Source organism: Larimichthys crocea, chromosome III (genome assembly GCF_000972845.2).
Source record: "Larimichthys crocea isolate SSNF chromosome III, L_crocea_2.0, whole genome shotgun sequence".
In the NCBI taxonomy this organism is placed as follows: Eukaryota; Metazoa; Chordata; class Actinopteri; family Sciaenidae; genus Larimichthys; species Larimichthys crocea.
In genome coordinates, this window is record NC_040013.1 from 20,734,404 (window position 1) to 20,762,196 (window position 27,793).

General features: G+C 41.7%; 1 protein-coding gene across 1 annotated transcript; it reads right to left on the bottom strand.

The window, feature by feature from the left end:
- Nucleotides 1-1,774: 1,774 nt before the first annotated feature.
- On the bottom strand, nt 1,775-27,045 carry LOC104931072 (serine protease HTRA1A). Its single transcript, XM_010746000.3, has 9 exons — nt 26,416-27,045; nt 19,089-19,194; nt 18,291-18,495; nt 6,758-6,952; nt 6,639-6,671; nt 6,398-6,512; nt 5,696-5,753; nt 4,388-4,483; nt 1,775-2,448 (listed from the first exon to the last, which is right to left on the bottom strand). Exons 1-9 carry the CDS (start codon nt 26,876-26,878, stop codon nt 2,280-2,282), a joined length of 1,440 nt encoding a protein of 479 aa, XP_010744302.1. The 5' UTR covers nt 26,879-27,045; the 3' UTR covers nt 1,775-2,279.
- Between the last annotated feature and the right edge of the window lie 748 nt (nt 27,046-27,793).

Genomic DNA, 27,793 nt, shown 5'->3' on the forward strand with positions numbered 1-27,793 from the left:
ACAGACATCACAACATCTCCTTCAAAGCATGGAAGTCCTTATGAAGATGGGGCGTGGGGTCACCTTTGGGGAAATGGCTGAGGGACATGCGAGGGGTTTGAAATGTTCAGGGTTTTCTCTCTTCCTCACCCAAAATGAAAAGATAATACCTCCTACTGTGAAGCCCTATATTTTTAACCATGTCATGTGTCATGTTTCCTATGTTTAAGTAATGACCTGATATCGACAGCAAAGTGGCAAATCCATCAACATATTTAGTTTTTCAAACGACAAGATTACAATTAATTAACCAAAGGTTTTCAAGGTTTCTGTCATCATTATGCAACATTTGGACAGAGATACAAGCATAAAAAAACATAACATATTCAGTTAGTGTTAAAAAAACACACCTCGGGTCACCTGCATGTGTTTGTGCTGACAGAGCGACTGTCACTTGACATCAAAGCCCAGAAGTGATGAGGTAATACGGCCATGCCCTGCATGACTGATGTTTTGGGGCTCAGGTCTTGGCAGTTTGGCATTAACAAGCACATTTTACAGCCAATGCTACATATACTGTAATCTCTCTGGATGTTTTGCAGTCTTGGAATAAATGAGTCATGAGTCTGTGGCATTGCCAAGTGAAATAAAAACGCATAGTTTAAACTTTGTGTGTTACATCTGCCTGATATTATTTATAGTCAGATGGGTAAGAGAGAAGATGAGAGTGCAACACTGATACAGAACCATGAGATGGCAGCAGCACTTGCTGTCACCCTTCTGCCTCAGTGCTTTTTTATTGGCTTTCTTAAAAAAACTGACCTTTGGCCTTTGACCATGATGAACGTCTATATTTAATTCTGTGCCAAATATTCTATGTTTAAACAAAATAAGTCAAAATCTGTTGTAATGTCTAGCAGATCCTTAAAAGTGGGATTTTGATACATTCCTGTGGGCTGTTTAACATCACAGTGAAGCTTTTTTTTCTGTCATATAGCTTCCATGTGGTGTATGGTAATTGGAAAAAGAAAATTGTGTTAGGGATAAACATCTACTGGTTAGAAGTCTGAAAGTCAAATGCAAATGGTAGGGTGGGTAGCCACACTACTGACTGACAAAATATGTTCCTGTTTTTTAAAGCTAATGACCTGCCATCTAATCTTGCTGTAGACACTGGATCATAACAGACCATTTACTTGGTTATGGTGGAGCACAATAAAGAAAACAAAAGGTTCTGCAGTTTTTCCCACTGCAGATTTCACTCTAAGTGAAAGAGATTTTGGTCAAAGATCTTCTTGTAAATTTTAGACACTGTTTGTACTCTGTGGTGGTTTCTGTAGTTCTCATGCAGTCTGCTTCATCGTCATCATCCAAAATTTATGTGGTAAACAAAAATCCCTACCAAAACATTAAGTGTATTCATGCGAGCTCCACATCTGTGGCCACTGCATCATGGGTCGGATCTCTGTTTGGCTCGCACTCCTGTCTCTGAGGTCAGCCTGTAGAGTCCCTGGCCCAACAATCACACCAGACCACTATCAAGCCCATATGAAGGCAATAAAATCAAATTTGAAACAGATCCTGATTGATTTTATGACCCCCCCTTTGTGTGAGAGCTTTTATGCATGAGCAATAGTTAAGCAAACTCTGCACACACACACACACACACTCACACACACACACACACAAAGCAAACATTGTAATGTAACCCTGAATGTAGTCCATCTCAAATTGTGTGTGTCTGTTTGTGTGCGTGAAATTGAGAAATGGAAAGAGAGGCGGCGATTGTCAAAAAGAAGGTCAACCCTTTATTTTCTTCTCAGTATACATCACATATTCAACACAAACATTCTACAGTACTTTTTAAAAAAGGGGGAGTTTAGAAAACAACAATTATACAAATCAGATTTGCTCAGTGAGTCTCGAAATTGCTTAAAATTGCAGTGGAAGGCCTAACTGAGCAAAAAGTCCATATTACAAACAAAAAAAAAAGACACAAAATAAGAGAAAGCAATACAACAATATGCCAATAACCATCTTCTTTTGTTTGTGACCAAACACTAGTAGCACTGATCAAAGCATTAAAGACTAAAAGTGAAAACACACATGGAAGTACAGTACTGCTTTTAGAGCACCTGTACGGTCGTTTCCTTTCAAGGCAAAGCCAGAATTTTCCTGGATGTGTGGCGTCACTGGCCTTTGGCCACAGGGAGAGGGTGTGTCAGTAGAAGACCACCTCCCCTATAATATAAGGTCCACTGGTGATAAGTAAAACATAGCTCCAGCTCCTGTGACGTCGGTCAAGGGTCGATCTCCACAGGAACAACTGTAAGGATAGCGTCCTCATTTCCACGGCGCACGACTACTCTCAAGTTACCGTCCCTCTTGATGGCGGCGCTGACATCATTCGCGGTTGAGATCCTCTGGCCGTTGATTGAGATGATGACGTCGTGCTCTTTGAGTCCAGCACTGGAGGAGAGAAGAAGAAGAAGAAGAGGTGACCAACTGAAGGCTTCATAAAGGACACACATTAATGTGTGGATAACAACTGGTACTGAAGGTTAACACTGAACAGTGACGAGGATGTCCCATTCACCTAGATGTTCAAAACAATGATCTTTTGAGCACAATGTCACCAAATCGAATCCAGCTGTTGCATGTCAACCCTGACCACTAATTTCCTGTCAGCTCTACTCTGAATACTAAAAAAGCAACATGCCACAATAACAACAACAAAAGGCTCACGCTGTTGTGCATGTGGTCTTTATTAGTATACATTATATAAGAACTTAGTGTATTGTTGTGACCAAAACCATCAATCAATTGATCCTATAACAATAATTTGTTACATTACAACAAGTAAAAAGTATTATTTGAATATTTAAAGCCTGACATATCTTATTCTTCTGTTCTTATTCTTATATTGACTAAAGCACCAAATGTGTATTAATCCACCACTAAAAATAGTCCCCTGTTGGAATATTGTTTGCTAAAAACTACAGTTCCCAGATGTTTTAGGAAATCACTGGCTTAAAAGTACTGAAGACTAGTATAGTATATATATATATATATATATATATATAGATTACTGTATATATAATATCATCAGTCTTCTCCTTTATTGATGAAATGTGTTTGTTTTATGACATTGTTTTCCTCTCTTTACATAAGGTTTATTTGGCTCTTTATTTTAGTAGTAAGAATTAAAACAGCAGGTTAATGTAATGTCCTACAGATGTAATGGCTTATCACTCACAATATAAAACAAGTTAAAATCAAGTCATCCTCATCTGTTTCCAGTGTTTTATACAAGCATAACTGACTTGTACATCAGTCAGTTCTGTGAGCACAATCTGAATGTAACATCTGTTACATCTGTTTGAATTTTAATGATTGAGCGATCACGATGGAATGACAGCACAGTGAGGTTAAAGTGGAGAGCAAATACAAACATCCGTGGATGAATAAAAACAAAGCAGTAAACCCAAAATCACACACAGGCCGAGGCAGCATCCAGCAGTGATATCAAAAGCTGACTCTCGATGCAGCTGCTTAATCGCAGCCACATGTAAACACAAGAACCGCCACACCTTCACTCGTGACAGCACCCGTTAAACCCAACTGCAGCTCGGTGTTACCCTCATTACGCTCAGCTGCTCTGACACCTCCAACAGAGCAAATGGACAGCAGGGATCAAGATTTCCAAAGGTCATAAACACATAACAGAGTGACATCAAACACACGGAAAGTGCACCCTAGAAAATAACACTGGCTATAAAAAAGGAACCACAGAAATGTTATTATGCAAAAAGCAGGCTGATTTAAGCAATGAGCAAACTCTGACGAGGCCTTGTAGAGGACACCACTCTGGAGTGGGCTGGGTGAGCAGGCGCAGGAAAACCACAGCGTAGCTAGTAACTTCCCTGCATGAGGTTTGAAGGAAATAGCTGACCTCAGCGTCTCCTGAGCCCCACTCTGTTAGAGTTGTGGTGGTGGCTGATTGGAGTGGGCTGCGATTGTGGGAGGAGGGGGATATTTTAGAGGTCCAGGCACTCCAGGCACGCCGGAGTGAGCAATGAATTTACGTTCTACGAAGACAGCTGTGTAGGAGGTTTTGTGTGTGTGTGTTTGAGTGTGTGTCTATGTGCATTATTTGACAGCGGAGAGAAATAAAATAAAGGAAGGAAATTAAATATACTGTCTATTTGCATTGCGAACGGAGAGCAGGAGCTGCATGGCGAGTGTCAAGAGTCTTGTGTGAATTAACTGCATATGTGTAGCATGAAGTGCCAAAGACAATATCCCATAGCTGAGAAAGTCCGACATTTACATTAAGCCTTTACGGGAAAACCATGATGTTAGTTTGAGCTGAGTTGAGTTTTGAGCCTTATTGGAAAGATATCCTTACACTGCAGCTGGTGTCTTTGCAATGACCTCCATAACGTAAGCTCCAGAGGTGATGTCAGGGAAGTCACGGTGTCTAGTCTTCAGCTCTTTGGCCAGCCTGGAGGAAGAAAAATAGGTCGGAGAATTTGGAATTAAATCACCATTTTCCTCTAACACAAAACTTCACTTTTGTCCAAGCATAATGAAAGCAATTAGGGTTAGGGTTAGGGTTAGGGTCAGTGATTGACTCTCCCTGTGCTGTCCAACGACTCACACAGTTTGGTTAACAGAGCCAAAGGCAATGCACGCGCCATCACAATCAACAAGAACTCAGTGTTGGCTGATAATCTTCTGTGTCTCGGTCAGTCTGAGAGGATGTGTGGTGGGCCGTGCATTGCTGCATTTGGTCCAGAGAATACAAATCGAAAAACCGAATGGTCCAAAGATTAGGCGGATAGGGTTAGGCTAAGAAGTCTGAGTGGTTAGCGTTAGGATAGTTTCCTGGGGAGATCAAGAATATTGGCGGTACAAAGGCAGACATGAAGAGAAGATATTAGTGTCTGGAGTAGACCAGAGACTCAATGGTTAGGGTTAGGCAAGGAGCAACAGTGGTTAGGTTGAGGATAACCCCTAACCCCTAACATTGGGTGTGTAATAGGGGCAATCATAGTGAATTAAAATACATTCATAACTCTTTAAAGGTCCTGTGTGTAAGATTTATTTAGTATTTTATTATTCTCTATTTTCAAAATATGGCAGACATGGAACACATCATTTGAAACTATTTTTTTATTATGGTATAATCACCTGAAAATAAGAATATTTTTGCTTTTGTTACTTCAAATTGAGCCTTTTATATCTACAGTAGGAGCGGGTCCTCTTCCATGGAGTCCATCATGTTGAAACAGCTGACAGACTAAACACTGGCTCTGGATTGACCTTTCCTGTGTTTTGCCACACGTTTTTTTTCTCCTTCATTATAGGAAAGCGAGAGTGAGGTGAGGAGATTGCAGTGCCAAAATTACATCACTAGATGCAACTAAATTCTACATATTTAATGAATTATGAGTTCAAGTGTCTTATAGATGCTCTTGACTAGTTTTAAACTAGAGTTTGAGAAGTAGAAGGTGTCTGATGGGGTTTATATTACATTATGATGAGTGTATTCATAAAGCATTATGAATGCATTATAATTCAGTATGCCTGTCCACATAATGCACTATAAATGTTAAATATTACCAATCACTTAATAGATTTTATGTCCATGCTCAGTGAAGAAAAGCACCTCTTTGCAAGCTTTCGCTTCTTCTTGAAGACAATAACAACTTACGCTGGAGTGAGAGTCATCATCCTCACACCAATGTACTTCTTCTTAGCAGCTCCTCTCCCTAGAGACGAACAACAATACAATACAAATACAATCATTCATCCTGCAGCAGTCTGAGTTCTTAGTTTCATGAAGGCGTTTGTTAAAAATAACAATCCTCCTGGGTATTTTCACCTCTGTATGTTAGTGATAGAAGTATTGCTCTAGAACAGACGGTTCGATACTTGTCTTACAGGACAGTGTGCAGACGTGCACGTCCACATACTCCATGTGTTTCATCATAAATTTGAAGGTGTTTCAACCAGGCAAATCAAATTGGCAGCCACATATTAAACATGTGTGTTCTGTTCCAACGCGCTACGTGAGGTAAAAGATGAAAAGCAGTAAAATAAAAAAAACAACCTGACACATGCTGGCATTTTCTTCTGCAAAGTTTATTTGCAGTGTCAGAATACTGTTGGGAAATGCTGGGCACGGATTCATAAAGCTAGAAATATAGTCAATATACCTCAAGAGAGCGCATAGATGAATAACAACCACAGAAACTGTGTTCTGAATTATTTTCTCTTTAACTATATGTGTACATGAGATCTTTCTCCAACTCTTGCAGCCAATTTTCAAAACTTGACTCCCACAGTTTGTCTTGGTGACTTAATAGAAGCAATAAAACTAAAAAAATAATAAGTTGTGGCAGTGGGAGCTTACCTCTGGACTGCCTGTCGTAGGACTCTGCCAGGAACTGGCGAATTTTGTCTGAGGGTATGGCAAAGGAGATGCCAGCTGTCACTTTCAATGTGTTGATCCCAATCACCTCGCCATCCTAAAACAGCAAACGTCAGCTTAGTGTCTGGTAAGAAACAACTGTAAATGATTAAAAAATGATTTTAACATATCATGGGATGTAAAAATGGGACCTGTCTGCCACTGAAACTAAAAAATAGCTCACCAGATTTATCAGAGGTCCTCCTGAGTTGCCGTACTGTGAACCAAAACAACACATCATTTATTATTTCTGTGTTCATGAGAAAAACAACGTGCATGCGTATTGTATTTTAGTTCTCTTACATTGATGATGGCGTCAGTCTGAATGTAGTCCATGTCCGAGTTACGAAGGCCCAGCTCTCTGCCCCCTCGCTGAGTGGTGCTGACGATTCCCGTAGTAACTGTATTCTGGAGAGAAAACGGGCTGCCGATGGCGACCACAAACTCCCCTGGTCTCAGGTCTGATGAATGGCCCAGCAACAGTACAGGAAGCTTTGCCTGCAAGTGAGAGGCACAGAGGGACAATGTGTTCATGTTAACTGGACTCCAGTTACTGATATTGTTACGTGATGGAGCAAATGACTGCAAGTCTGCAGCTGACTATGGACACTTTTGTGCAAAGATGGACTTGTGTTTCACGGTACCCGGGTGTTTGATGGATGGGATGACAGAGTACTGTTGGGAAGAGATGCCTATTTGAAATCCTCTTTGGAGAATCTTGCTTAGCCTGTTGTTGTTATTGTTATTATTGATATCATTATTTATTTACCTTCTTTTTGTTTACTTATTTTTATTTTATTTATGTATGTGTTTTGGTGACATCACAAAAGACACTTTTCTAATGAGTAAAACTCACAAACTGAGTGTCGCTTCATCTCATTACGTCAATTATGTTTTATGAGTGGACAGTATGAAGATAATTACAGCAAAAACCACAAGTCGTCTACACACATCCCACTCACTGCTGCATGGCTTTTCTCCCACACACAAAAAACAATTACTCCATTTCCACCGCAGGGAGAGGCGACCTTTATGCCAAACAACTCAACTCAAAATGCTAAATAATCAAGATGAAAAAATGTTGGACTGAAAGTGTGGCTCAGCTGACAAATCATTCCTAATGGTGAGTGTGAGCAAAGAGACCACAGATGCTGGAAAACTGACTGATTACGGTAAATAATGAGTACCTTAAGCTCTGGTTAGCCCTGTTAAACTGGGCAGTGGAAACCAGGCTGCTGAGTGGTTGCCTCTGCAGACAGACACAGTAAGGATATATTTATCCATCTGCAGTGACAGTTTCCTTTTCTGAATGAAATCATCTCTGCTGGTCAACCCACAGTCAAAGCCCACGCGCCGCCACATCACGTTGACTGTGCACCCAACGCCCTAACAGCACGCGCTATTCCAGAAAAAAAAAATAAAAAAATAGTGCTCCTCCTGTGTATCCATTTTGTTTACTCAGGGTTAAAAATAGGAGCCAGAGGAGGCAGCAAGGTAACTGAGACAGCAACACAAGTTGGCACACACAGACAAAAGAATCTATGTGAAATATGTCGCAGGCAAACCGTAAATCATATCAATCGTAAAATAAAACAAATAAACTGACAGCAGGGTCCTGATTTATAAACTCGCTAGTTAAATTTTAAAGGGATCATGGGAAAACATTTAAGACACACTTTTAATTGAGTCGCTGGCGTGTTCCACTTTGCTGTAAACGCTTGTGAACCTTGAGGTGAAGTTATTATTAGAAGATAGTGATAGCCAGCAACTGACGAAGAGAACTTTTCAACTCTGCTTTCCACCTTACGCCACATGCGCTCAGAAACACAAACACGACCAACGCGTATAACGAGGCTGTGTTCTTGACTCCCGTGGGCTTATTTTGAAAATTGCGAGGATGTTAAAAAGGAAACATGCCACACACACACACAACACAGAGGCTGCAGAAGTGTGTACATAAACGAGGAAACATGCATTTGGCATGTACACCTGACACAGGAGTAGCAGTCTGTATAATCATCACCCTCCCCAGCTCCCCTTCTCCCTTCACACTCCCTGTGAGATAAGAGTATAACCAGATGGAGAGGAACCACACGCAGCTGAGAGAGGACGTCAGGTGAATGTGAGTCACTGCCAAGACATTCGGGACTCATGGCCACTGTGATTATGATAACAGTTAGTGATACTGGTGGTGTCATGGAGACTGTTGCTATCAGGTGAAAACCTTATGTCTTCGAAATGTCAACTTTGAGGAACAGCTTTGTTTCTTAGCTCCACTGGAGTTCACGTGTGAGTCTCCAGGCTCACACACACCCACACAAAATCACAATGCATTCAGAAAAATCATGTGCAAACAGTGCAGTACGCTGAAAACCAAACAGCGTGTAGGTGAGAAGGCAGAACAAACACTGAACACACAGACGGCCCGTTATTTTTTGAAAGACCTCTTGCTTACATATCACTTACTAATCATGACTAGTCAGCAATCTGGAATGACTTGTGGAAAATCATTTCGCCATGTGAGTCTGCCTCCCCCTGACCACCCAAGTGACTCACCCTGCTATTTCAGATGAAGGTTATGATGCACTGGCACTTCACCCAAAGACACTATAGCCACACTTTAAAGGAAGGAGGCAAGGTGAAAGAGGGGAACAACAAACACCACAAACCACGCGGAGAGAGGCTGAGAATGGAAGATGAATGAGTCAACGCAGTCTTGCTTTATATTACGTTGATGCATGCAGAAGCCAGCTTTGACCCCAAAAGAGATTTTTGGGTTTAAGACCCAAAAACTGTTTGAGAATATCTCAGGGAAATAAACCACATGTGGTGTACGAGGACGGCATCAACTTTCTGAAAATGAAAGATTGTTGTTTTGCTAGGCAGGGGATCACTTCATTGCCTCATATTGTCGCCATTGAACTTCAGTATGATATATATATATTTCTCTCTCAAGTCCCAAAGGAAATCGTGTTTTCAAAGCTCTTCAGTGTTTAGATAAGAGAGCAATGCGGGGCATCAGATTAAAGGAGGGAGGACTGGCAAGCAGCTTTGTTCGCCGCAACCGAAGACGGAGTTGCAAGTTGCACGTGGTGACCGCCGAGCTGAGTTTTGATTCCAGCGCAGAGACAGATCTTGTCACAGTTCGCTCACCATGACGGAGTAGTACAGATAAGCTGGCAGGCGAACACACAGATCGCAAATCGAAAATAGCTGCAGAGTTGCTATAGAGATGTTTCATTGTTTAATGTTACAGCCTCGGCTGTTTGGAGGCTCATTTAAAAGCCATTACGCTAACAACCATTTTATGACTGGAAGACCAGGTGCAAACTTTAACTCCAGTCAAGCCGGGATGAACTTAATAGTTTCTGAGGCTCTTGTGGTTATATACGCACATAGAGAGACATGAACACACGAGAGAGCGAGTAGGTCGCCCGGGCATGAACTCTCACAAGTGTGACATTAAAACCCACACACCTGGCACAGTTAAGATATACAGCCAGAGCACTTCAAAATACACACTTTCAGACACAGAAGACATTGCTTTAGTTGGTCAACTCGTGACCCTGAACTGTATAAGCTCAAGTGCAGTTACTTAAGCTTTCCTGTTCCTTTCATGCAGGTGACTTCAAAGCAGGGCAATATTTTTTTATAAGGTATAGAGTAATGTGCAGAGTTTTACTGCTGATGCCTGAATCGGTTCCCCTCAAGGTTGTGCTAATGCAGATAATAAAAAAATAGGGCAGGATTCAGCATGCTCATACATAACATCAAGACAGAGCATCAGAGGATCAGACTGCATAGAGAGGACGCTGAGAATGTGTTTATCTGCAAGTCTGGGTGCTCTTGTGAGGTATAGGCGACTCATTTCTGTGTGCCTGTTTGTACATGTTTGATCGAGTAAAAAATGTTAAAAAACAGATATGCAGGTGAATGTTCCACTCTAAATATCACATAAGTATTGAGCAATTCCTTGCACTGTAGGTAACGTGGATATGTTCAAATCAGGGTTGGCTAAACCATATCCTCGCTGACACCAGTACGGAAACCACTATGGTTTCCATATGTTGTTGGGAAGGTTTTTAGTCCGTATAAGAGCAAACATATGTCTGTGAATTGCATGTGTATGTTCCACTGTGTAGTTTTGCATGAGAACTCGCAGGACTCTAGGGCGTCTCAGCTCTGGCGAGACACCGCAAAACTTTGAACTGCTCAAAATCACAATGATGAGAGGAGATGAGGTCTTATGTGTTCATTTACTTCAGGAAGGCTGCCCAAAATATATGAACCAAACATCTCTTTTACATGAACTATTAGGTCAGGCTTATATTTATATACAATACGTGCACTGTGATGACGGGCTACCTTTTCAGGATTTACCCCACATCTAGCCATCGCACGGTGTGCTGGGATACATTCCAGCCCTGACCTTGAGCGGAATAAGAGGTTTAGAAAATGGATGGATGTTTAACCGCTGACACTGTGCATGCAGAGATAATAGGCAAGAGTAAAACCTATGACGGTAATACTAATTCTTATAGGTTTTATATGTCTAGGGCAGTCTAGACTATTCTTTATATGGCTGAGGGAGCACACTGGAATCTCCTCAAGTAACTCAGAGGGTCCCTGGATCCCAGTTGAAGAACCAGAAGGTTATAGCTCTGCCTGTATGTGTTGCATTTTCCTAAAGCCTACACCCAAATTGTGGTGTACAGCACTTGTAGCAAACAAGTTAGTAGATAATAAAAGGCCCATGAGTGAGTGCTGGTTCTCTGGATAATCAAAATAAACACTGTCAACAGGTTTCACAGAGACGATTCCCTCATTAGAAAGCAGAAAACTACTCACAAAACTTGTTTGGGGAGATGAAATGATGGCAGCTGATTTATTTTAAATGTCAATGCTGTGAGGATCACAAATAAAAATCCATTCACCATTTGAATGTGCTAGATTTCCTGAAAAAAACATAAAATCTGGCCAAATAAAACAAAGTATTATCTGATTGGCTATGTCCCTCTACGGAGTTTTGGAGTGTTTTTTCCCCCTTAGTCTGGATAAAAGGCAAGATCACACAGTGAGGGAAGAAGCACTGAGGTCCTTCACTTAAAGTCCGTGTAAAGTACAGAGTAAATATGCGTTCTGAGTTTGTCAGGGAGAGAATGATTAAAAGTATTCTCAGCTCCAGGACTGTGGGGGTGTGTCTGCTGAATGTGCTGAACTCGTGGGAGCAGTCAAGCAGCAATTATGAAGCGTCTGAAACATGTCAGATAAGTTCAGAAAATGACATGACTAACTCTGAAACACTCTGAGCGAGATGAATCAGTTTCTATCTCTCTGCTAGGGGTCCAAGGGTATGCTCAGGGTGGCCTCAGCGTGTCATCGAGCCACCCTTTAAGGACCGCCCACAAAACCCTGGACTGAAAACTGTTTTAACCTGCAACTCCACAGTTCAGTAATACATCGTTCAAAGTCTTTACACATGTTTTCAGCAACTATTTTCCAACATATTTAAAAGTATTATCAGCAAAATGTACCTAAAGTATAAAAAAATACTCTTCATGAAGAATCATTCTGTTTTGATCACTAACAAATGCATGCAGGGACATTTTGGTATATTTTTGTTGTTTGACAATACACTGCGTACATTGTAGCACCACTGGCATCAGATGATATATTTTAGGCCCTGTGGTCACAGTAAAAGAGTGCAACATAGTCTTGTCTCTAGTCTAGTAAAAGGGTAGTGACAGCCTCGAATACACTGTCGATTACCAACCATCTGACTACAGCCGTGAAACCTTTCTGTCATGTCTCATAGGCATCTAGTTACGTCATTGACTGGTAAGCAGAAACCATTTTAGGCAAGGCTGCTGGCCTTCCAGTGAGCTTGGAAAACAATTACACAGCCAAAAACTAGGCCAAGGCAAAGTGCATCAAGACTCAGCGGGGCAAACGTGTGTGTGTGTGTGTGTGTGTGTGTGTGTGTATTTTCCTTGGCTCTTTTCCGACCCAACAGCATCCTTAAGCATGGGAACCATTTCGGTTACAGGGACAAGAGCTGAAGAAGAGAAAGAGGTTGAGTCAGGAGGAGAGGAGGACGTGATTCATTTCCCCTCCGCCTGTCTCTGAAAGATGACATGCAGTGTCTTTCCACTGGCAATGAGCGTGTCCTCCATGTCCCTGCAGTGAGCTGTCTTAAACCCGTCCATGTACGCGCACACACACGCACACACAGAAACACACACACATACACTGCTTTGAATAATTGATTGCAAGTTTGCTTTTGTCTGTCAGTACAGTTTATGTACGGAAATACAGACATCTCTTACTTCCTGAGGAAACAGTTATCCAGTGTTGCTGATAAACAGAAAGATAAATGGATGAACACATGGCTACAAGGAGGGACATTCCTCCTCTTTCCTTTCTGCACATGAACACAGACACACACACACACAGAGACACATACATATTCCAATAATAGCCCAGTCCAAACCAGCACAAGGCAAATCTCCCAGAAAGAATGGTCAGAGACTCTTAATACTAGGTGATGGGTAATACAGAGACAAACAGGGCCATTGTTTAAGGGGACCATATGGGAAACATGAGGCCAGTTTTCTCTGCAACCCTGGTAAAGCTGATTTTAGCATGAGAGATAAGATATTGGCACATTAATTGGAGTTAAACCTGACAGTATGTGTACCAGCTCGATGGCTATATGCACAATATCGTGCTAAAAGCTTGAGGCTAAGTCACAAGGTAAGGGTTAACATAGCAATAACTGAGCAGCTTGTTCCTGCATTGCAGGGTACAGTTAGCCCTAATGCCACTGGGAAAGTATTAAGAGTTCTATGTTATATTGTTCTAACATTCCCTAATGATGATGTATTTTCCCAATAACGCTGTCTCGGGTAACACTTTTAGTTGCAGTTGCTTGTGTTACAACTTCCCTACAGAGCTGCAAACGTCCGTTAATATTTATGGAAGCTGCTCAGTGCCCCATGAAGCAAAAAAAGTTCACTTTCCGCGCATCTTCTGCATATGATTACACATTGCGTGGCACGTAGAGCAAGCTCGCTAGAGACTTCCACCAGCCGAGCCACTAACGTCCGCCAACATAAATGGAGATAAGAAGTGATATAATTGTGGGAAATATTATTTGAGCAAATAGATCAGATTCGGATAGTGAAAAATGTGTGGGGGGGATGTATCCACCATCACCACCATCATTCACAGTTTGGACGTGGAAGGATCTCCTGTTGTCCTGAGGGACTGCTGTGTGAAGACTGGACAGAGGAGCAGCACCTACTGCTCGTTGAGAAGAGTAAGAACGATACGTACTTTCACGTCTGAGTCCTTAAAAGTCACTAAAAAAAGTTGCTAGATTTGTTGCTCTGTAAGTTGGCAACACTGCTTATGGGCAAAAGGTCTTTTTCAGTCAGTGTACATCGTGTGACGGCACCATTCTTGGCATTACAGTATGTCAAATTGGTAACACTAGGTTAATGTTATTATTGTAGGTAGTTACAGACCAATCAGAGGAACTAAAGGTTTAAATACTAGGAAAACAAGTGTTGAGCATAGATGCTGCTAGCTCCAGTTGTATAATGAAGAGCAAAGAACATCACTGAAGGCTTTTCTTGATGGTAAATATGTTTAATATGCATAATGGTTCGTTGATCTGATTGCTTGAAGGTCTGTGATAGACAGTGGGTTCATCCAATCACCTGACCTGTATTTCTGTGAATCTGCCCTTTTCCAAACAGTTTTTTAGTTTCCCAGATGGTTCTCTGTAACAAACCACCGGGAGCAGGTTTGCATTCAGCTGCATTTGCAGTATAAGCACCCAAATGACTGCACAGGCCATGCAGTAAAATGATCTGGGCTGATATGGAAAATCCTCTGCATAGTACTCTTGAGTGTTTTGAAGTCATTCCAAGACAGTATGGTTCCTTCCAAGCCTATGAGGGTCAATATAAGTCAAAACGATTAAATTAATGCCGTTCCAAGTCAGTGAGCTTTCAAGTCATGAGTGAGTCCTTCCAAGTAAATCTGAACCTGTCCAATTCATTGTAAGCGCTTCCAAAGTGAACGTGACCGTGTCCAAGTTCTGAGTCAGAGAAAGAGGTTAATGTGAGGCCTTTTAAAACCTGAAGCACGGTGAGTTTTATCTTCATTGTGCCACATCACACAGTGCACTCATTAGCCCATTAGCTCACGTAGTCCTCCCAGACACACGGATCCATTTTCCAGGCCTTGACCACATCGCTCCCTCTTTCTTTATCCCTCTTGCTTTCTCTTTTCCCCCCATACTCTCTGCACAGGAACAAGTGAGCACAGCGATTTCCCCCCTTCCCTTCCCCTCTGAAGTTCCAGCTGCTGTAGACAGACTAATGTATTCCCCAGAGCTGAGGGTTAGACCACAGCCTGAGGATCGGACTGGGCCATGCTACCAATAAACTCCAATTTCACATAGAAAATGGGAGAGAAAAGAGAAAGAATAGCAATTTATTAGACCCGAGGAAAACTTAACTTTAAACTTTCTCACTCTCAAACTGGTACAGTTGTTTAGAGATTATCTGTGGAGCAATCAGTGCTTATTTAATAGGAGTGCTGAGAGGAATGGAAGCAGAGAGCGACAGCAGACAGGAATGAAAGAGGCGAGAAGATTAAAGAGATATATTCAGAACCGTCAGGATATGATTTTATAACATTCACATACGGAAAATTCGGCCAGACATTAGCCCAATTCATACTTCAAACTTTTAAATCCAAGTGAGTTTCATAGTGTCAACTCTACAACTTGAATTTCTCTTTCAGATCCAGCGTGCGATAAGAAATGACTCTCATTTCCTGTTCTGCTGCATTTGCTGTACACGGTTTAGTAGCTATAAGAGTTGCAGAATATGAGACAAGACTTAGGCCACAAAAATTAGGAGTTAAGACTCGACGTCAGACTTGTCTACAGCTGTGAGACTTGCCTTCCGAAACACTTGACACGACTTGACACTACACTATTTGACTTATCCGACATTGGTCTCAGCTAGGCCTGCAAACAATGATTTTTTTCATCATCAGTTAATCTGCCTCTTATTTTCACAATGAGTCTTTTGACCTTCAGAAACAATAACGAAATGTCAATTCCGAGAGCCCAAGGTGATGTCACCATCTTGTTTTGTCTGACCACCAGTCCTAAAATCCAGAAATATTCAATGTTGACTTTATGTTGTTACCATGTTTAAGACAAGGACAAACAGTAAACATGACAACATTTGAGTTTGAGATTGATCAGCTATCAAAATAGGTGAATAGTCAATGAATTGTCTGGCAATCAACCAACCGAGCCAGCAGATGATGTTCAATTGGATGTCACTAACTATTCATTCTGAGCGTTCTTAGGACTTCTTCATCCATATTGGTTTAAAAGTTGAGCCGGACAGTGACATATTTGCTCAAGAAGACTGTGCGATACAGTCAAAAGCTTCAGAACAAGCATGTACGCGGACCTCAAGTGAAGAGTAAGCACAAAAACTACAGTCGTAACTGAAGACAACTGACTTATAATTTGCTCATGAAGACTTTCTTTGGACTTCTGCTTGTGACAGCACTCTGTTATCTATAACTTCAGTAAACTGTTCTTAAATTAAAAAAAAAGAAAGAAAATTTCAAAGCTGGAATTTACAGTTATTACTCTTTAGGTACAAAAAAAATACCCTGCAGCTTTATGTTTGGATAACGATGTTTTCTCTTTTAAATGAAATCCAAAATGACAACTTTGCTCGCCCTGCTGCCCTCTCATTATAACTCACTCGTCCTCTAATTTCCCCATGTATTAACTCTCACTAGTTACACACACACACACACACACCAACCCCCCCTCATTAGCAGAAATACCAGTTGCATCTAAATCATGTGGCCTTTCCAAAGTGACCACACGGTCTTCTGGGGCTTCTCCATCGCTGACTCACGGCCTGGATGACCTGCTCCGGCTTCACACAATGACTTACGCTCTTTATCTGAACACTCATGATGTTGAATGTGTTTTCTATAACACTGTGACACCCTGCACACATCTGGCTGTCATTAGATTACAATTAATCCGGTTTATTACAATCAGCTGTTGTTTACCAACCAGTTCGGTTCACGGTGTCATGCAGGGGAATGCTCCAAAAAACTTTTTTTAGGTGAATGTATTAGTATTGAGCATATTATTTTATGTTTCTATGGCATGAAGTCACTCCTGAGCATGTGATGCAAGCAAACACAGGAAAGCCCCCTAAATGAAGATAAGCCAGTATTCAACAGACGGAGCAGCTTTTATCATGGGATGAACAAAAACAAAGTGTCTGTCACTGCTCTTTTCCGGACTCTTCGCTCACATTGTCGAGCCGAACAAAACCTGAATGTTTCGGCCTCTTTTCAGACTTGGAGGTCTTTGTAATACACCTCGTGTTGCTGTCACGATCATCTATTCAGCTGTGTCACCCAGCCATGAGAGTGAGATCCAAAATGCACTCCGCTCTGCTATGACCCTCCCAGTCAATAGGCCCTGGAGCTCTGCCACACATTCCTTCACATGACTGTTGGCTGTGATTAACATATAATGTGGAGCCCTCTAGTTCAGCAGACAGAGAAATAAACACAGACAGACAAAGACGTAGCAGAGTGTAGAGAGGTATCTACTTCAACACCGGCTTTGATCTGACCACAGATTTCCACCTGTGAGTAATAAGGGATTGTCTCTGCAAGCTGCTCACGAGAAGAGTTGCGAAACATCTCGGGGTTGTTTTTGCAGCCTGATGTGTTTGAACACCGACTGGATCTGGACTGGCTGACAGCTGGCTGTCTTTTAAAGAGCCGTTTAGCTTACACCTGCATCCTCACTTTACTTCATTTTTGCACTCAAAAACACTTTAATGCCAGACTTAAATCCCCAAGCTTTCATTTCAATTTCCTAACAGTTTAATTGGAGTTACAAAACAGTGAGTTAATGTTCTGATATTGTTTCACTGGCTGAGTATGCAGAAAAGTTAGTACCTTTGCAGGTTTTCTCATTCTAACTGACTCGTAAATCTAAAAAATTCACCAGTTAAACCGACGCTCGTCCACGTCTATTGTTCTCATCGCGGAGGCCGAGCAATTCTGTGGTCTATAAAGTGACTTTGCAGGGTGGAGGGTTGTTGACAAACAATGTTATTGCTTCAGTATTAATATAAGAGAAATTATTGCCTGGGACTAACCAGAGTCAAAGCATAGTTTGTATTGAACCTCACACAGAAGAAAAATGTTTAGTGGGAAAGTGGAAGACGTTAGATAAATAATAAGATAAAGTATATCTTTTCTGAAGAAATACTTTTGAGACTTATTTGAGTAAGAGAGTTTGATGAGAAGCTCAGCACCACGTTTGTGTCTGTAGTTTAACTATAGAGCTAGGACCGGTTATGGTTACCTCCGTGCACTTGTATTTTGAGCATAACTGAGACAAAACACGCAATAAAAGTTAAAATATTATTTCACTTAAAGCATTATTTCTAAATTTCATTTCTCTGTAGTTTTGGTGCATTCTTTGACAATCATCTAGAGAAGTTTGATATCATGACAGCCCTAAGCCAAGTTGCATTTTTACGATTTGTATGCTCTAATTATTTCTTGGCAACCAGCGGCTGAGTGCAGTGACTTCCTTGAGTCTCCGCTGGCAAGCCTTTATGCTATGCTAAGCTAATTACCTCCTGGCTCCGTCTCCATATTTATCAAACAGACATCAGAGTGGTATTGATCTTTTCATTACTGTACTAGTTTTGTCACTTTGTTGGCCTTCTGACGATCCGGCACTTTGACTAACCGGTGTATCGATTTTAATGAGGGCGATGTCCGATTTCTCATCCACGTCTTTGATTTTGGCATCGTACGTGCCGCCGCTCTTTAGCTCCACTTTCACGCGGTGCTTATTGGCCACGACGTGGGCGTTGGTCACAATCTGGCCGTCTTCTGACACAACAAAACCAGAACCACTGGCCACCGCCACCTCTCGTTTGGAATAGGTCATCCTGGAGGAGGAGGAAGGAGAAGGTGAATTAGGACTTTTCTTAGAGAAAAAAGGGCAAAAGTTGAAAGCACAAACAAGGTTTAAAACATAATCAGCCTAGCAACCAGAAGTGAGCTGAAGAGAGTAAGTATACATAATAAATAAGAGGGGGAACAAACAGACGCTGCAGATTTAATATAGTGCACAAAACGCTTTCAAGTCGACCTGACAAGAGACAGATCTAAGTGAGGGAAAGACGGAGGAGTGTGAGCCAGAAATGTGGAAATCAAAGGAGGCGCGGATATTCAAAGAAGCGCTTTATAAGCCAAAGTGACAGACCGAACAGAGACGATGCAGACGGAAGAAATGAGGTGTCAAAGAAGGACGAGAAGCAGAAAATAAACAGAGCATAAAAGCTAGTGAGACGATGAAAAGAGAGGACGCTGAAAGACTGAAGTGGAGGACAAGGTGCTGTACCAACTGGTGTGGTCTGGTTAAGTACACAGGTGGGCTGTAAATTCTAGTGTTTTTCAGTCCGTCCTACACGCACACACACACACGCGCACACATGTGTGCACACACACACACACACAGACAGGTGTGGACGTCTCTTACTTGCGGTAAAGTTCAATGTGAACCACAGACGGAGCAATTCTCTCCACCACGTCGGCGATGAAGTTGTATTTGTGTCTCGGGCTGTCTGGGTTGTCCTGAGCTGGAACTACAACACACAGACACACACACACACACACAGACAAGTAGGATGTCAGACGAGTAAAAACAAACAATAATTGCACTTAAATACTGCATGGTGTGAGAGCTGTATGAGAATAGAAAGCCAACACATTAAACTGCCCTTTATCATAACACATCGAGGAAAAGGAAAGATGACAGTTCATCTGCGGTTCAGACTGTCTAGGTCAGGTCTGACACACACACACACACACACACACACACACACACACACACACCCATTCATAAACACTTACCCTTGGCCATAAAACTTTCAAATAAATACTTAACCTTGACCTTCACCCTTATCTTCCCCTATGATTGATTGTATACAAAGACTCAACAGGTTTTCTGTCAAGAGTGGTCTTCAATCTCACACGTGCACATTGTCTGACAAAGACTGCCAAATTAGGGCAAGTCAGGAAATGTTGAGTGATTTACCTGGCAATTAAGTCTAACCCAGAAGACAGTTCCAAACCGAAGCTATGAATCAAAACTCCCCAGACCTTTCCCTCGGAGCTTTTTCATCCTAAACCCTCATTTCTGCCACGTACCTCTAAGTATTTTGTCTCACAGGGACAATTTTCAGTCATTATGTCTCCTCGAGGACAGAACTTTGTGAAAATCAAAAGGCGCCCATAAACCCTGGGATATCACTGATTGCAGTGAAGGGTTAAGGAAAGAAAAAGAGACTTTCCGCTTTAGGTGCAGTTAAGCTAACACAAGCATGGAATGAGTACCATCTTGACGTACCGAATGCCACTAAATTATACAGTATGAAAACATTTGTCAAACCGCAGGGGGAAAATTCTCACTCAAGGCTCAAAGTATGCAGTGCAATCTATCTATCTGTTGCCTTGAGCTTAATGCATGTGAACTTGCTGTGGTGATAATGTTCAGCATTGATGCTCCCATGCGCTAATTAGCACTATACACAAAGTCCATGTCATTATTTTCGCAGACGTTAGGCTCTAAGTATTGGCCAAGTTGAAATTTCGACTTGATGACGCCGCTATACTGGAAAAGTTATTGCGGTATATCCTGAGGGGGGCATGAATGTCCATGATTCATCCAACAGTTGTTGAGATATTTCACTAAAAAGCACAAACGTGAACCTTGTGGTGGTGCTAGAGGAAATACAAGGGGGTCATCGAAGTCAGGAGGGTTCATCATCTGGGGAGGATGAATGTTTGTTTACAATCCCATCTTGTAATTTTAGTGTGACCCTGGAAGAGGTGGACCGCTCGCAATGAAGTGCTCAAAACCATTTTAAAAACTTCCACATATAGTATATTTTCCTTGCTACAAATCAAACGTGAAATCTGATAAATGTCACACATGTTTCTCACCGCAGTAACGGAAAGGTTGGAGCCATGGTAGCTTAACACCCGCGGAGATTTGTGGTCAGCTCTGATAGGATTTTAGCTAGAGAGCGCTGAACCAGTGTCCAGAACTTGTGTTGTTTCTGGAGCGTCCATACGGGCTTTTTCACTTCACCACGTTCAAATGAGCGCTGCGGAAATTTACTTCCAGGGTCAGACTGTAACACAATGTGATGATAGTAGACTTATAGGCCCACTGGTGACGATTTGTTGAGCTGGGAAATCATGAATCACATGTAGTGTTTTACATTAGAGAGCTTGCCCAAGCTATTGTTGCCAGATTTATATACTGTCACAGATTGTTTCACTGCTGAACTGAGCTTAGAAAAGCTTTACCGTCGCAGAATTAAGTTGATTCATGGGCCAAACAAGAAAAGCAGCTGTCTCCTAAAATCCAGAAAAATTACTAATTCATCCTCAACTTTGAAGTCTTGAATCTCGCTGACGTGTGGAGCCGAAGCTTTCTGATTAGTCCCTAATCCACATACTACTGATTTTGTAACATTTTTCCATGGTTTGAAAGGGGCTGACACTGAGGAGGCTCCATCAGATAAATGGCTGCCACTGTAAGTGCAAATATATATATTTCAATATGTAGGGCATGAAAAAGGGAGATACCTCAGACGCCGTGGTTTCATGTCAAAGCGGGCAGATAAGATCGACTTGCGTCACACTGTAAGTCACATGTGACAAATCAATCTGCTTCCAGTTAGTACGAGCAAACAGACGGTGGACTTCTTCCAGTTGTAGGTCACTGTGACACTATGAACAGTTCACAGGCTCGAGTACAATGAACTATGAGGAGTAACTGAGCTAGAACTTCAACATCTTATGATACAAATATGATAGCTTTAACTGAACTTGGGGATTTCACTACATGTTCGAATGTACTTTTCACTCTGCTACGTTTATTTTATAACTTCAGTTACTTCATAGATATAGATTGATTCATACAAAATCAATAAATGAATTGTGATATATTATTATGGATTGAGCTACTTATAGAGTAGCTGAAATTATTGACATCAACCATGCGTTTCTGAAGAGCTACACAGTCAGGGAGGTTTGCTGCGTTGCTTGTAATATCATTTGTACGAGTACTTTTACTTTTAGTACTTACAAGTATATGTTGAGGGTAATACTTATGTACCTTCAGTGTCATTTTGCAGTGTGGTTGCTGATTACTACCCCCTCATCTCACCCTTTTTTTTCCAAGTGTAAAAAAGAAACTACATCTAAAGATGGTGGTGAGTCTGAGGAAAGGTGTCTGCAGAACTTACTTTTACTTGTAACGTAGTATTGTTACACTGTGGTATAACTACTTTGACTTAACTAAAAGATCTGACTGCTTCTTCCAGCCCGTCAAGCTGCTTCAGTTTAAAGGAGAGATACATTCTCATTGACATGAGGCTTCAAATAAATATGGAAAATGATTCACGGCTTATGTAACTCTGCAGAAACTTAAAGGTTCTGTCATCGATGAGTCAAAAAAAACCTGTGTATTGTCAGACATATAACGAGGGATGAATTTGCTTTAGGTGACCTAATATTACAAACATTTCACCCATATGGAAGACATACTGAGGAGGATGATCATGGGAAAATGACTCCTAAAAAAAAGATCCTAATAAAGTTAAAGATCAGTTAACAACAGTCAGATGTCTTTGTGGAGTCAAACTGAGCCACCCATTACCCCGTCCGCTCTGTACACACTGATTCACCACAAGGCTCCCCGCTCGAGATACTCAGCTTCTTTTCTTTTCCAATTTTCCCATACATAGTGCCTGCTGTTTTATTGGCGCCTGCAGGCGGAAGCAGCTTTTTCTTTTCTCCTAGACTGGAGAAACTATGTGACTACAGTAAGGTCAGCGCCTCTTCTTCATGCACCAATGCTCTCTCACACACACACACACTAAATCTGAGGCCCACTGGGCTTAAACTGAATGTGTGGAGTGGAAACAAAGACTTTTATGTGGTTATTGTCGACTAAATGCGGTACTTGGTAAACGGTAAATAAAATGCAAGTCCTGTTGGTGCCTTAATAATGGAAACTAATCTACTGAGGCCTTTGAGAACCATGGCAACCACTTAGTTGCGTGTATGCTATTATTTTAAAATCATTCCCGGTAAGTCATTGATTTGATTTTGGCTCAACACACACACATCTTTAATGACTAAGTGTAAGATCACGAGTCATTTACTTGTGATGAGGTTCTGCGTTTTCTCGCAGTTAAGGAAGTTATACAGTTGAGCTTTGACGCCGTTTTTAACATTACAATGACACGCTGGCAGGTGACCCACCGTGCAACCGTGCGAGTGACTAACCTCATTTTTCCATTTCTAATTTTGTTTCGGTTTGTCCCATTTTAACTCGGTGGAAGTTTATTCTTCCATTTGGGCCTTTAACCAGAGGCGACAGCACACAATGCAACCATCTGCATGAGTCATGGGACAGTTTAAGCACCACAGGAACTGTAATATGAAATATTATGAATGAGGATTAAAAAAAGAGATACAGAGATCCAGGAGTTTAGAAGATAAAACTTATTTAATGATGGTCTAGTGTGAACGTTTGAAGGGGATTTACTGACAGATTATAACAGAAATGGAATATGATACTGTGTGATTATAATGATTGTACGTTTTCAAGTGATCGTATGTAAATCACTTCTCAGCTTCTCAGTCAGCTGCAATCTGCAACTTAACCCCTAGTTGTCACTAAATCCTAAACACCGGACCTTTAACTTTAAAACTGAGAGTTTATATCTCCATATAAAGATTCACTCAAGGATTTTAGTGCCAGTGCAACACTCATGTCCAATGTTTTGTGAGATTTATTGTGCAGAAACGAGCAAGAGAGGGAGAGCATAAGGCGGGAATGTCGGGCACAAAGAGGACATAAAAACATAATATTTGATGTTGTAGTAAGATTTCGATGAGATACAAGAGCATAAAAGCCAAAGGGTGTCTGTGGAAGAGGCTGCAGCAAAGACGGCTCAAGCAGAAATAAAGAAATAATGAGCAAGAGAATTACAGGCATCGTGAAGAGGAAGGAGAACAGATGAGGAAAACAGACAGATGTGCAGAAACAGGAGGAGAGTCAGACTGATAGAACAACATTAAAAAAAAAAAGCAAAAAAACATGTGCACGACGATAATCTTTTAATATTATAAGTGGCCGGGACAAGATGAGGAAGAATGTGCATATTCAGCACATGTCACTAACCGGAGTCACAGACTGAGGTCTGCAACATCAGCTAACTAATGCCAGAAAAAGCAGTACAGTCACTCAGCAAATACAAACTGTACTGTGGTCTCAATTGGGCTAAAAAAAGCAGATTATTAAGAAAGTACCACAAACATCCTCTGTATGCTTACACCTTCATAAATTCTTCATGTTGGGTTTTATAGTAGCCCCTTTATACAGCTCTGTCTCAAAAACTGGTCATTTGAGGCATCCTGGCGGTGCGGTAGATAAATACCATGCACAGCGAGTGCAACTCCTCTCAATCCCTCAACAGTTCCTCATCAGTATCGCCGGGCTTGATGCCAGAAACATACCGTAAAATAGGTTGTTTTAAAACAAATATAACACTGAGGTCACGGCAATGTTTGACCCAATTTTCTTTGACAACTTGTGTAATCAACATAGTTACCACCCGGTCATGAAATGACATCATGCAAAGTGTACTTTCATGTGTTTTCTTAACATGGGGCCAAGGTGCTCGGAGGGGGCCAAGTTTCTTCTCAGTGGTGGTGAAAGAAGTAACCTTTTTTTTTTTTTACTACAGTGTAGAAATACTCTGTTACAAGTGCTGCATGCAAAATGTTACAGAAGTAATAGAAGTATTAGCATGAAAAATATACTAAAAGGTCCAGTATGTAAGATTTAGGAGTATCTCTTCACACAAATGGAATATAATATTCATTAGTATGTTTAAATAGGTGTATAATCACCTGAAAATAAGGATCGTTGTGTTTTTGTTGTTCTAAAAATGAGCCCTGAGTCCAGAACAGACAAATGAAACACTGACTCTAAATATGACCTTTTGCTTTTTATGTGCCAGACTTTTTCTTACATGCTTGGAAGAAGAGGGTGAGTCCTGGAAGAGTATTCATTTGGTTGCAATTTGCAACTTCACCGCCACTAAATCCTACACACTGGACCTTTTAAAGGGCCTTTAAAGAGCGCGGCTGCTGATTGCAACACCCTCCACTCGTTCTCCAATTTCCTAACATGAAGGATAACTTATGGTGACCCCGGATCATGTGAAAATGCTGAAGTCCTCTGTAGTTATAAAAGGCTCAACCAAAAACACAACACTCTTTATTCTAGGTGATTATACACTAATGAAAACATAGTTCAAAGTTAATCTAAAAAAAAAAAGCAGAGATGCCACTGCAGACTGCATTATTCCCCAACAGCTTGAACAGAACGGCACGTCTGATGTACCGAATGAAATGTGACTCGCTTTATTGCAGCTGTGGAAATTTTCACCGGGTGCCTTGGAAAATCAATAGCACTGCTCACCGCAGTCTTTCTCAGACATGTCTAGCTTCCTGGGAATGACTTAACCATTTTAGCTGCTTACATGACTGACAAACAAATGTGGCGATACAGTCTGCCCTACCACCGCGCCCACACAGTTTTTGATGTACATGTAAACCCAAAAATACGGGTTGCTAATTTTGTGTTTTTCCTCTGTGTCTCCTGCCTCTTTTAAACTGTCTTCAATAGAGGAGGAATTATGGCTTTGAATCAGTGCCAGGAATTCCTTCATGTGACTGTTAAGTGTGATTTATGAGTGACAACAGAAAGATACAGAGAGAGAAAGAGGGAGAGAGAAAAGGAAAGAAGTGAAGGGGGGAAGGAGTTGAAGTAAGTTTCCAAGCTTTGAGGTAAGTTATAGGTCTTTGAGGCAACAGGTGTTGAAGCTCTTCATTCAGAAGTTTCATGCGCACATGTGGAGCACACTTCAGGTGGACTTATAAAACACACACATACACATGTGCGCACACGCCAAAATGTGGAGAAAGATACAATGACTTTACCACCTGTAGCCTCATGTGTGTTTGAAGCTGTCCAGTGAATCATCTGTTATTTTAAGATATATCACACACACACACACACACACACACACACACACACACACACACACGCACGCACGCAGACAGACAGACAGCATTAATGATGATGGATGACTGCTCTGTTTCGTCGAGCAGCAGAAATGACGAATGATGTCTTTTCATTATTGAGCTCCACTGATTAGGGTTAAATACTTTTCACATGACACTCTGACAAAGCACAGGTCCATACTTAAACATTCACATATACCTATCATTACAAATGCATCACTTAAATAACAGCTTATATCATACTGTACTTATCAGGCTTTGCTGAATTCCTTTCTGTTCAGCTAATGCTGACTTGCACTGCCATGGATCAAACAATCAGAGTGGTTATCCGTCAAGCTTTACATCATGACTTCATTCAGCAGAACAAAAGTAAAAACAGCTCTGAGTCTAATTGTAATGCAGGAACTAGAGGGGAAGGGGTTGACACACTTGAATGGTGGCTCTTGTTATCTAAACACATGGGGATTGTGTGCCACTGGACGCAGCTTTAACATCTGTGTGATGTCCAGTGAGGACTTGAGGAGGTCATGTTCAAGAGCAAGGTGTGAAGGACAGAAAACAGTGTGCAGATGTACTCTAAATGGACATGCTGTGATAGAAATGTCTTGTTTCCAAAGTGGATCTGACACTGAAATATTGTTTAACTCAGCATAAACTTTCTACCAATATCTGAGCTTGTTGTTGAGTCTTACCTTTCCCACAGGCTCCTCTCTGAATGAAAAGAACAGGTGGCTGCTGCAGCTTCTGCGCCCGGCGGCTGACCCTCTTCAGCTCGCAGATATTCCGGTAGGACACCCCATCGCTTCCACAAACTGGGTCGCTGGCTTTGCACACGCAAGTCCCAGTCTTGCTTCTCCTCCTCACCGTTATAGTATACGCCACCCCGCCAGGGACCGAGCACTCGAGCCCCTCTCCGCACGTCGGATCTCCGAGTTTCCCGCTGCCCCCGCAGGTCTCACCCTCGCCGGACGCGCACACCATGCAACAGTGGCAAGCGTCGAGGGTTTGTCCCGCCTGGCAGTCCGTTGGTAGCCGTGGACACATCGACTTGTCACACCGAGCAGGACATCCGATAACATACCGGCTGGAGATTTGCGCATCTGCCGGCACGGACGCAAAAGCTACGATTACGCACAACGACAGTGACCAAAACATGATTCAAACTTTTTAAAAAAACGAGCTTAAAAAAGTTAAATAAAGTTAAAGGAGTGCGCTCTCTGCTTGCAGTGTTATGGGATGAGAGAGCTCAGTAGTGCTGAAGGGGGGAGTCACTTCAGCTGGAGAGGCATTTAACAGAAACTCCACTGCGCAGCCAATTACGCGACTTGACGTTTTTGTTTTTTTTCTTTGCTGGCACCGCATCACAACTCACACTGGATAATCACAACAAGCCCGGTGATTGGTGCGTTTGTGTGACGTGACTGAACGGGAGAGCTGCTTTTAGTGAAGTTTCTCCAGAAGGGAGGATAAAATAAGAAACGGGGGGAGGAGGAAAAAGGACAAATGGATGGGAATGGAATATTTATTTAGGAACTTCAAAAAGTTGTGCGTAAAGTTGTGCGTATAATTCTCCTTTCTGTGGCTCCCCTCAAAGGGCGGCACTGAGAAGGTCAAGGTCATCTAACAGCTTAGACACAAGCCCAAGGACTTTTCACTCATGCCAGTGTTTGCTGTCATTGACCCTGATTTAATTATCTACAAACAAATAAAAAGAGATTTAAAACACCAGTAGTGGAAGGAGCCGTGCAGCCCAGATGTTTTATATGCTGCACAGCCCTCCACACATCCTGCAGGCCTATTTCCTGCATGCTGTTTTTAACTACTCCCTTCATTAGTCACTCCTGGCATCCACACAAGCCCTTATGGCAATTTAGTGGTGGGGGGAAAAAAAAGAATTCAAGGTTGATTGTGGGATTTGTGGCGTTAATGTAGCTCTTTCACGTAGCCCCTTATAAACAGCCAAATTTGTTCTAATTGGAAAATTGCAAGAGAGCATCATTAATCCATTTATTATGATCCTATCCCAGCTCAGCTCTGTGGGCTATAGGCACCCAGCTGATGGAGAAATAA